The following is a 12,145-nucleotide window of genomic DNA, read 5'->3' as shown; positions in this document are numbered from 1 at the left end:
CAGGGCAGGGGGTAGGCAATTGCAGTTTTTCAGCATTTTCATGAAGCAGAGACCTCACCACCTCAACAGAACCACTTAAGGGCATTCATTTAAAAGCTTAGAAAGGCTGAAGCCTTCCCCACTAAAGGCAGCATCTCGCAACCGGATGAATACCACACTGCATGAGGAAACCCACGCTGCCCTTGCAGTCTCCCACCTTCCTCTTTACCCCATTTATTAAACTCATGGTAACTCACAAGAAGCATTCAGTTTTAATTTGTCTTGCTTGACTTCATTACCTGCTACCATATGTATGCATGCTTAATGAAAATTGTCAGTGGGCTTCCAGCTCAGAATCAGCACATGCTACCCAGAAGATGGATCATGGTACAGGTATTTAGTATATGCCAGGCACTGTTCTAAGTGCTTTGCCAATATTAGCTCATTTAGTCCTCACAACAGCCGTAGGCATAAGGGTTTATTTTAATCTCCATTGTACGGATAAGGACTCCAAGACACAAAGAAGGTATGTAAATCTCCCAAGACTAGCTTCAAAGTTGGAATTTGAACCATGCAGCTTGATTCCAGAATTCATGCTGTTAACTAATACATCAACATCAGACCAAAGTAATAATCTGAAAGAAATGCTGAGCGTTTCTTCTTTAAAGCCTTTAACTGTTATGTAAGATTAAATTACCAAAAAACAGAGGCAGTGGTTTTATTCCTGACGTCTCTTTTGAAAGAAATAGGAGACAAGAGAAAGCTTGTCTTTACAGCCTAGTAGACTGGTTTCAATCCAGACTCCAGTTATACTAGTAGGTTAGACTTGTTACTAATTTCTCTGGACCTCACTTGCTTAATCTGTGAGATAAGGATATGACCATAACACCTACTCCATAAGGTTGACATGGGCATAAACCTATGCAATGCATTGTGCTAGGTGATACATGTGAGCCATTATTATTTTAATACTGCCTTCAATCCTTTGTGGAAATAGAATAGTAACAGAAAATGAATCAGCTGTGTATGAGATCTATTAAAGTGATATTGTTTGGTAGATAATCAGAGACATAAATTTTACTATACGAGGTAGGTCAATGGTCTGTCTTCCAGCGGTGGACTAGTTTTCTGCAATATCTTTCTTAAATTTTTGACACAAGACCATTGTGAGTGAAATGGTGTTGTAGCGCAGTGTGTCAGGTATTGATTTCATGCTGGGGTGGGCCTGTGTTGTCCCGGTTCTGAATTACAGCAGTGTGTCACATCTGCTTGCACCACTCCCAGTTCAGCTCTGACTGCATAATAGTCATGGAGCTGGGATTTACCAATCTCTTCAAGTTAATTAGAAATGGAAAATCAGCATAGTCACAGAGGAAAAAATAAATAAGATGGCGATGCTCCAAGGATGTGGGGATTCTCCCCATAGGAGTTGTCAGGTCAACTGCTCCCACTGAGGTCCGATGCCGGGGGGGGCACATGGGAGCCGAAGGGGGGTTGTGTCAGGAACTCCCTTCTCGTCTCACCGTCCCAACTTACTATGTGAAATTGTCCAATTTCTACCTTCAAATTGAAAAACTGTCCTTTAATTCTCTCTCTCACCACAGGAGTCCTAAAGACTATACGTTCCAACTCAGCAACTGTTTCATAAAGCCTCCTTACAAAATGATGGGGGTGGACACCCCACTTGAGGAAAGTCCATTCTTTATAGACAGCATCCCATGTGGCACTTTATGGGTTAAACTTGTGTTGCAGAGAAAGGGTATCAAGTGGCTTTCCAGGAGATAACCCCCATTTAAAAACTGCTATCTCTAAAAGGTGAGCCAAATGCCCATGAGTTTAAACTGCTTTGTATGAAAGGAACAACCCAGTGTGTTTGAGTTTGCTTCCGTCTCAATGTCTGTCATCTATACAACCAATTATCAGGATGAAGACTGTCAATCACGGTTAATAAAAACCTCAGAACACGACACAGATCTCTTTTACTATAGATGTATTTGATGATAGCCTCACTTTATTATGTCACATAAATCAAAAGGGAAGCATTTATCTCATCATTCGGAGGCACCCCTTCTCTCCCTGTGTCCTCGCCCCTCCCCCCGTACCAGTTCTCAGTCCCTCAAAGATGCTTTGTGCAAGAAAGTGCAAGTTTCCCGTTCTGGCTTCATTTTTGTTCCCTTTTGCGATCCTCCTGGCTCCCCCCCTCCAAACCAAGCTAGCAAAGCAATGGCCCCGGTTCCCCCCCAACGCCTGACCTGCGTTTACTGGGAGGAGAGCGGGAGAGGGGGCGCGCATTCCGGAGCAGGCTGCTTTGACTCCGACCACAGGCTGTTTTGTGCAGGCTGTCCCTCTTCTTCAAAATCGTGCATCCCCTCCCCGAAGCAGCAGGCAGTGTGCCTCCATTCAGCCACATTTGGTATGCATGAGCACGGCTGCAGAGAGAGGGGAGGTGGCTTTTTTAAGAAGGTTCAGGGGCTCAGGCAAGGCTACTTGACTAGTCTTCCAAGTTCCAGGAAGCCTCTGCCCTAATGGAATTTGCAGGTGTGGAGATGACCATGGGATGCCAGAGCCGTGGGGGACAGTTTATTTTCTAGGCATTGCTCAGGTTTTCAGTTTCTTGTTTTCCTGGTGGAATTTGGAAGGGGTCATGAATCAGGCTGATGCTCCTCGACCCCTAAACTGGACCATCCGGAAGCTGTGCCACGCAGCCTTTCTTCCATCTGTCAGACTTCTGAAGGTACTGTAACTTGCAGCTTTGAATGGCGCTAATTGTGCTTTTCAGATTTAAATACCCAACTTGGGGACTTGGGCTGGGACGCACCTTTGGGGGAGCCTAAATGCATGCAGTACTGGCTCTGTGGTCCGTGGCTGGAGAGAGGTTCTCAGTACTCCTGCCCTCCCCCCACGCCCCCCACCCACACCCCGTGGTGTCAGAGACAAGAGGCTAGCGAACCACACTCGAGAAGGAGATTTTGGTCTCAGAGAATGGGCTACCTGGTGCTCCCCCACCGCTTTTAACCATTCCTAAAACAGAATTAATTAACTTCTTTGGGAGGGTGGGAATAGTAGTGGGAGTGAAATCTCTTACTCCCTTGTGTTTGGCTCCTGGGCTTTTCTTTCTCTCTCCCTGGGGAAGCCCTTCGACCCACTTTCCCTTTAAATGGAACCAGAGAGAACAAAGGATTCTCCTCATTAGTTTAAAAGCTTTGTGTAGTTAGGTGGCCAGTCAGGTGAAGATGAACAAAGAATGAGCCTCCTCAGACAGTGACTTTTTGGTGTCCTTGTTTTTAGAAAAGGCATAAAAATGTGAGTCTCCTGAGTGGAATCAGTAGTGGGAAAGTATTGTTAAACATATATTGAATGTCAGCTCTCTCTCTAGCTGTGAGTCACACAAAAGAATGGCACTACACCTGAGCAGGAATTGCCACCGTGTGTCTGCAGCGCTTCTCTTTCCAGAAGCAAATGCATTAAAGATACTGAAAAAGTCCATACAACTCTGTACTAATCCACCTTCACGATCTTTCTTGTAGGGGGGAAAACACAAATTAGATTTAAAGGTGCAGGAAACAAGCATTTTTGCCCAGCAAATAGAAGGTGGTAATACTTAATAGGGAAAAATAAATATCTCTGATGTTCTATATCCATTCGAAGTTAAAAAAGGCAAAGTTCTTAATTCTCTTTTCCTGAGTATGTATGCTCTTTTGATTTAGTGACCACAGAGCATTGAGTCCAGTGGGCTACAATGGAGAATTAATGAATTAGCCCTGAATACGTTACACTTGGAGAATTTTGTTCTGAGGATGTGTTCTGGTTAGGTAAGATTTGATGGGGACAGTTAGTTCCATACAGCTAAGTGGTGCCTCACAACAGAGCATTACCCCTTGCCTGAGTTTTCCTTTTCTTGTTAAACACCAACTGGTATTAACTTTCAACAAAGGCTGCCCCAAGTGCTGTTCAAACTCCCATCATATGGTTGTCATGGCAATGGCTTGCTTCCCTAGGGACTATTTAGGAGGAAAGGCAGGTTTGGGTATGGGCAGTAGAAGAGACTTTTCCTTGGATATGTGTGTTTTTGCTGTGTTGTGACAACATGTGTGATAGGGCAAGAAAAAGAATGAGGCCAGAGAATTAACAAATTGGTGTACATTTTCTCCAGAATCACTAGTGAATCAAGAGTCAGGGGCAAAGAATGGGCATATCTAAGTCTCCCTGAAAGAATTCAACTCCAGTAATTCGAAGTGCAATGAGAAACATTTTTTCAGTTAAAGTCATGTATCAGCTTTAACCCAAAATAATGCCTTTTAACTCTTCTTGACAGATACGTGACTATCACTCTCCATATATGATTAATTAATGTGCTAGTTTTTTAAAATGGAGAATGTTATTCATTTACTAGTCACAAAACCAGCAGAGAAGAACCTACCTGAGGTACTTCTTTTAGAAGAAGCTCTGTCTTTTTAGGAGAGTGAGCTCTGTCATCTTTTTTAACTGAAAGTACTGTCCATACTTTCAGGAGACATTGTTAATGCTACAGCCATACTTTCATTGGCATACAGCTCAATCTTACCATCCTTTATTAAAGTGATGCTTTATAATAATTTATTGAATAAAGTGCATTACTGTGTGTCCTTCCCATTTTTTCAATATCTAAAAGACAGGATGGAACCTTACTGGAGAACTTTTTTCCCAAATGACATCTGTATTTTTGAAAGATCATAGCTATCCTCTGAGACTTCAGATATTGAGCACATTTCAAACTCTTAAAAAAATAAAGTCATACCAAGTTCTTTCAGCAATACTTAGAAAGAAATAAAAGCTGCTTTGGTATATGAGCGATTGTATTGTCCACCCTCTGGCTGTGAATGCTATGTATTTTCCTATGGATTGTTGTGTGTTTCTCCTATGGATTCCTGTGTTTGCTTTGCTAGTTCCTATGTATTCTTGCCATTTTATCTTTTGAGTAAAATGTAAGTTCATGAATAATAAATTGCATGTTTTGGTAAATGCTCTTCCTGGCTTAATCTAGAAATGAAATACTTAATAACAGTATTTCTTATGTCCTCTCCTTTCTTTCTCCTCCCTCCCTTCCTCCCCCTTCTCTCTCTTGTTCCACCTCCCTCCTAACTACCACCACTATGTTAATTTGATGAATGGATTCTCTGGGAATCCAGTAGATTATTGAAATCTTAAGGTAACAAAGCCAATTCTCCTATTCAACAGGTAGTGCTTATTCCTCTTCCAAGCATTGTTCTAATATGACCTGCCCTCTCTCAGTGCCCCTACCTGTCAGTAAATGCAGTGTAGGTCCTGATGGCTTGATTAGATTTAGCTAAACTCTGATCAGTCACCATTTCTGACAGACTGGACTCAAGCCAATTTCCCTTTCTATCCTTTTCCTTGAAAATGTGTGTATCTTTGCTAACTTCCTTTGGTATCATGTTAATATTTAGAAATGGCTTCATAATCCTATTTCCTTATTTTCCATTTCCTAATAGAAACAGGATACTAAAGAATTAGAAGGGGAAGGCCAATATCTGAAGTATGAATTAAACCCAATGAGCGTTGGAATATACTTATTATTCCTCCTGAAAGCATCTCATTTGTTGTTTTGTCCATCTCAGAGCAATTTTTGAACATGCCAACAAACTTACGTTTTGAATTTGGGGTTGCATTTGGAAATAAAACTTGGAAATGAATTTCTGGACAGGCACACAATGATGATAGCCAAAAGACAGAGCCTGTTTTCAAACGGGTAAATTTCAAATGGGACCCTTTACACATCATTTCTCTTCTGTTGTCGTTTGCTTTATTCTTATGTGTTTCAAGATTGCATCTTACTATTAATCACAAAAAAAGTCAAGTTTATTTCAGTGACAGAATGTTCTTAGCATATTTCATATTCATTATCAGGTCTATCTTTGTCATTGTTTTATTTGGAAGATTTTATTTTGGTAACATGTTGAATTCGAAGATTATTTTTAGGGCAGAGAGCTTTCTGTGTATTGAAGTCTTGGCGAACTTACTGAAGGGAAGGCTTCTGAAAAATGGGTTGCATTGGGAGAAGGGGACACTGTATTTGTGACAGATTTTGGAAAGATATTTAAGTCAGTGTGTTAATGAAGACCAAATGATTAGTATCATTTTTAAGACTTTCAAATTTTTATATTGAGAAATCATATGACTTTGCTCACTTTAAGCAATGTCAGAAATAGAATAAAGGAATTATATTCTGGAAAAGTCAGCCTGGACACTGGGTCCTAATTCCACTGTGTTCCTAACCAGCTGTGTGACCTTGGGCAAATTACTTAATCTTTCTGTAACTTGATGTCTTCTTTAAAATGAAGGGTTTGGGTCTTGACTGGATTTAGATCTAGTGTCCGAAGCCTGCTATGCAACTTGGGCATTGAAGAACGTTGTCTATTTGGACTGAAAGAATTGAATATTAAAATGGAAGAAGGAAACGGGTAAACAACAGTGTTTAAATCATATTAGGTTGCTGCAAAAGTAATCATATTAGGTTGGTGCAAAAGGTTTTTAATGGCAAAAACCACGATTACATTTTCACCCACCTAATAGAAGGCCTTGTCTGCTAAGCTACAGCATTTGACCATTATCTTGAAACTAGGGGGAAGGGAGAGGCAATTAAAAGAATTTTTGCAGCGAGGTGATCACCAGATTTAGGTATTATATAGTTGCTCTGGCTGTAGTGTCTAAAATGGGTGAGATGATGCAACTGGAAGCTGAAAGATTAGGTTAGAGGCCTGGGGAATTGATGAGAACCTGGCTAAGGCAAAAGTAATGAAGGTAAAATAAACAGGGCCTTGCTAAATGGACTAGTTGTGGTGGAGAGAGGAATCTAGGATAACGTCTGAGTTTCTATCTTTGCTGTAGGGTTGGCTGGTGGTCCCAGCATCTAAGAATTAAGATCCTGAGAAAGAAGTTCCTCTTTCCCGGGCTAGAAAGCGTATTTCAGTTATTGTCTCTAGTAGGACTGACAAAAGTAAAGAATATTATTCCTTATCTCACTTATCTCATTAATGAGGATGAGCCCCATGGAGTGTCTGATAGCAGAATTCTGTGAAGCAAATAGTATTCAGTCAGTAATGTCACTGTATTTTTGTTATATACCCTGCCTTCTGATAAAACTATGTAGAGTTTTACATAGTAAATTCCCTTTTTAATTTTTTTTTTTTTGGAATCTAGTCAAAAGCCCAAACTCTTATTTTTTATCCTTTCTCTTTTTGATACAGAAGTATTACTTAAAGTAGGTAACACAAGGGAATTAACTGAAGGAGCAATGATCAGGTTGGGTTATCAGATCAGCACAAATTCTGCCCAAGTGCTAATGTTTTACACTTCTATAATTCCATATAATGATAACCAATGTTCATTCTATTGTCTCTGAAGCAAAGTAAGATCCAAATAACCAAATGTATTTGGTCTGTCTTCTATAGTTGATTTCAGGCATTCCAGGAACTGATTTCCCTCTGGTGTTCTCAAACTCTTCAAGAAATAATTATGTTGAAATTTGTTTCAATTGTGTTTTAAATTTGTGACGTTCAAGTTGTCCCATTCACATCTAAAATTCTGAATCTTTACAAAGGAGGTAGAATGATGTCAATAAACCAGAAACTTTGCTTAGCCTGGATAGGGTACTCAGCCACATCCTAGGGAGCAACAGTTAAATTTCCACCACAAGAGAGGAAATACACACCTATTATGTCTAGGTGAATATATCAGTGAATCCTGGCAAACAAGGCCAGGATATTTGTAACGGACTAATTCCATGAAGTGACTTGAAGATGGGAAACTTGAAGAATAAACTGCTTTTAGGAAAACATGATGTATTGTTAGGCAGAATTTTAATGGCTACAAATAAAAGAAACTTCCATCTTTCCATCTCAGCCTGCCAGCCTCAGATTTCCTTAAGAAAAAAAGAAAAGAATAAAAGAAAATGGAACCAAACTAAAACCCAGGATAGAGGGAAAATGGTCTGGTGTGTATCAAATGGTGGCTTCGACTCAGGCTGCTGAACAGTGAACCATGTGACTTGCCTTTTTGTGAAATGTTCTTCAGGCAGCCTAAGGAAAATTCCTGAGGCAACAAGAAACCCTCCTGTCTCTCTGGAGAGTTCTGTCTCCTGATGACCTTTTTTGTGGAGGCAAGAATGAAAATGTGTGGTCACTGGGGAGTGAGGAGGAAATGGCTGGGACATCCAAGTCCAGGGGCCACTGCTCTCTGGGATGCTTGGAGGCACAGTAACACCCCTGGCAAGGTCTGTCTCAAGGAAAAGGGCCCTGCCGTCCTGCCAGATGACTTCCTGCAGGGAGCCAGGACTCTGCCTACCCAGCAGCGGTTCCACACCCTCCCCTCTGCTCTTCTGTTGGTGTATCCTCAACTGGCTCCAAATTAATTTTCAGATCATATTTTTTCTCCCTTTCCATTATCTAGCATGAAAAAGAGTTTTACAGGCTGTGACCAACAAAACGTATTCAACAAATGCTTAATGAATGAACAAACAAATGAACAAACACATGAAAGATATATGAAATCCCAAGAATGCTTAGAACCACTTGGGGAGCTTGTCAGAAAAGCAAATAGTCAGGGCCCACTCTCGGAGGTGCTGACTGAGTAGGTAGGTGGTGGGTTCAGGAATTTGCATTTTCACTGTTCTGCCAGTGATTCTGAAGTCCAGAGCTCTTGGAAGGACCCCACATTGAAAAAAGCTGCCATAGATTCAGCTGATCTGGATGGAAACTTAATTCAGCGGCCCCTCTGATGCTGGTATCTGGGAAGAACAGATTTTGTGTTAGTCGACAGTGGGAGCAAAAGGTTTTAAGTAAACAGTTCTCAGGTTTTCAAAATGTAATCATGAAAGATCATTGACAGAAAGAGAAGTAAATTGAGTTCAGCTGCCCTGCTCTGAGTTCTAGATGATAGAATCTGAAGAAGTGTTTTTCCCTATTTCTTTTTATTTTCTGTTTGTTTATATGATCATTTCTCTGTATTTTTTTATGAAAATTTTTAGTCACATGATGTGAAATTTCAGAATTTTCTATGCTATTGAACTTAGATGGAGATATGGTTGTGAACGAGAGCTCCTAAAAATAGTCTTCATGGTCAAGATTCTGGAACATCCTACGTATGCCCCCTTTCTTTATTCCGCTATAATGAATGGCCCTTGGGCTTGCAGTGGTCACTCAAGGGCATGTCCCTTAGATTCCAAGGTATGTGATAGGACCAAGTGAGAAGTGGCCAGTTCACTTTAGGGCAAAGGCTGAAGCAGCCATAACTGATGCCCATAATTCTAGACTCCCCAACCCAACCACCTCCCCCCCACAACCTTCAAAAACTAACCAACGATTCTGGACAGAAAGGAGGAGGAAGAGAACATTTAGGGCTTTCATTTGGAAAAGCATAATTATATTTACAATTAATTTTATACTTGGAAAATTTTTTAAATGCTGCTTAATACTAAATATTTAATATGAAAAAAATAGAATGAACACAATTTTCCTGGCTCTTGAGCATGTGGCAAAAATACAGTGCTGTGACTGCTGGGGTGGGGTGGTTCAGGTATAACAAAATCTCTAGGAAGGGCACACTTAATTTTTATGTTTATCACACAGAAGATTTGTGTTTAATAGCCTTTGGGAATTCAGATCTAACTATTGGTTCTTCTGTACTTCATTTTCAGAGGGACATGCATAGGAGTTGTAGTGTAGGGATATCATTGATGAGTTTTATTTCTTTTCTCCCAAATAAGTAAAGATTCTTCAAGGTTTAATACATAGGTAGGTAGGTAGGTAGGTAGGTAGGTAGGTAGGTAGGTAGATAGATAGATAGATAGATAGATAGATAGATAGATAGATAGATAGATAAAATAGATAACTGATAAGGAATGTAGGAAGAATTCCTACATTTTACATATTGAATTGTCTTACATGAAGAAAGTTTTATCCAACACAATGAGTACTTGAAGCAGTGTTTCTCAAAGTGTGATCCAAGACTATCTATGATAGAATCAGAAGACGGTAACTTCACATAGACCTACTAAGTTAAACCCCTGGGTGGACCTTGCAAACTTGCATTTCACAAACAACCCAGATGAATGTTACACACTTAACATTTGAGAATCTCTGCTTCTAAAGTGTAATGCTTTAGTAAAGAGATGTTGGCTCATTAAAATTAGGCTCTGGCATGACCAGGCCTCAGTATCTCATTTTTATTGTTCAAAATTGAGCACTCAGTATCTCTCTATACATTTATATAGATTCAAAATGTATCCACATCTTTAAAGTTCTCATGCTCACAGAGCATTGAATGACTTTTATAATTATTTTTTAAGGGATCATGCAGGAAACCTAATTTAGATACCAAAAATGTGTAGTCGATAGGTAGTATTCCGGATTCAAAGAAAATATGGCATGTCAGACTCACTCTTTGTTTACTTTAGGAGACTGTACACTTTCATGATTAGAGGCAGAAAAACTTTGCAGCAGAGAAAGCACATTAAGTCTAACTGCTGCCCTAATCAAGTGGCCATTGCTGAATCAAGCAAGCTCCCTCTCATCTGCTCCTTTTCCTCTATACTATCTCCCAACTGCTAGGATCACCCATTCACCACATTGCCCAAACTGGAAAACCTGGGTTTGTGCCTTTTGCCTTGTTTTCTCCCATCCTTATGTAATTAGCCAATCAGTTCTGCCAGATTTCCTCATAAATATATCTCTGTTCCACCCCCTTCTGTCTATTCCTAGTTCCCAAAATCAGTCTCTCTTTTTCTTGGGCCCAAAATACTACAGCTGCCTCCAGTGTTGTCTACTTCAAATCCATCCTTCCCACAGCCACCAGAATGGTCCATTTAAAATGCAAGTAAGACCAGGAGGCTGCTGTGTTTGACATTCTTCAGTGATTCCTCATCTCTTGCAGAATAAAACCTAAGCTCTTTGGCATGGAATACAAGACCCAAGGTGATCTGGCCTCTGCCTACTTTGCTGCCTTCTTACCTTGTTTTTCCCCTCCTCAAATCATGGAATTCCGTGTAGCTGAGTTTTTTGCACGACTTATTTCTACTGCCTGGAAAACCTGCACCAGACCTTCTCCTAGCTAACCCTGCCCATATTTTAATGCTCAACGCAGGTAAGTAGGATGAGTTCAGAAAAATTTCCCTGAATCCTCTAAGCTAGATAAAGCTCGCCTCTCCTGCATGTCCGTAAACATCAGTGGGTATTTCAAGCTTTACTTTTAGCATGTTGTGGTATTATTAGCTCTTCCAACTCATTTTGAAAATCTTCTTGAAGTTGAGAATCATATCTTGTTCAATTTGGTGTGTGTAGCATTTAGCAGAGAGCCTAGAATGTCTCGGGTGTTAGATGAATTATATCTGAATAGGTAAATATTGGAGAAAATGAGTAACTATGTTTTTGATTAGTGTTCAGAAGTTGCTACTTAGAGGAACCAAATGGTATTATAGGGTCTTGGTAATTTTTTTGTGATTAAAGAATACCTTGAGCTTGAGATGATTTAGTTCATCGATTCCCCAAGTTGGAAGATTAGTTAGGGAGTTAAACCAATATTTCGTGCTCAGTGAAAGTGACCCAGAATAAAATATGTACTCAAGGAAGAATCTTTGTAGGTAGCACCAGATATCTGCTTTGATAATATACACTGAAAGAGAAAGTGAGAGATAAAAATTATCTCATCTATTCATCATGTTGGAGAAAAGGCATTTCTTAATATGGTGATCTAACATATGTTAATATATTTCCTTTAATATTATTGACTGGGTTACATTGTAAAATAGATAAAATACTGTTAGAAGAAAAACTGTACTGTTAAACTTGCTGGGGCCACCCTTGCTTTATCCTCTAAATATGTATTTGGAAAATGTCTAGAGATAACTGTGTAGGCTCTACCCAACTGAAATATTTTGGTATTTCCTTTTGAAGGTAAATATGACTTAGGATTTATTTTTCTGTTAGTCATAGGTTATTTTACTATATCATGTATCATGGATCAAGGTCAAATAGAAATCTTAGCTTATCAGATTCCTACAGGGAAAAAATAAATCAGAGTCAAAATAACTTGCATATGGAAGAGATCAGAATTATTAGAAAATTATGCTACTGTTTGTTGGTTAAGATCAATAATACATGTGGCTGGAAAG

At 39.8% G+C, this 12,145-nt stretch overlaps 1 protein-coding gene across 22 annotated transcripts in view; it reads left to right on the top strand.

Annotated features, from left to right (window-relative positions):
- TRPM3 (transient receptor potential cation channel subfamily M member 3) overlaps positions 1-12,145 on the top strand; it is a 903,328-nt gene that overhangs the window by 325,890 nt on the left and 565,293 nt on the right. For 9 of the 22 annotated variants that reach the window (XM_031014485.3, XM_031014484.3, XM_019033951.4 and 6 more), the window contains exon 1: positions 2,270-2,713. The exons of 7 other annotated variants lie outside the window; for them this stretch is intronic. In XM_031014485.3, coding sequence (XP_030870345.2) covers positions 2,537-2,713 — 177 coding nt within the window. In that variant the 5' untranslated portion in view covers positions 2,270-2,536. Of the gene's footprint in view, positions 1-2,269; positions 2,714-12,145 lie in introns of those variants that run through there. 6 more of the 22 variants (XM_019033948.4, XM_019033947.4, XM_019033946.4 and 3 more) reach the window with 3 other exon arrangements.

This window comes from Gorilla gorilla, chromosome 13 (genome assembly GCF_029281585.2).
Source record: "Gorilla gorilla gorilla isolate KB3781 chromosome 13, NHGRI_mGorGor1-v2.1_pri, whole genome shotgun sequence".
NCBI lineage: Eukaryota > Metazoa > Chordata > Mammalia > Primates > Hominidae > Gorilla > Gorilla gorilla.
The sequence above is the reverse complement of the archived record's forward strand: the minus strand, read 5'-3'. Positions and strand labels throughout refer to the sequence as shown.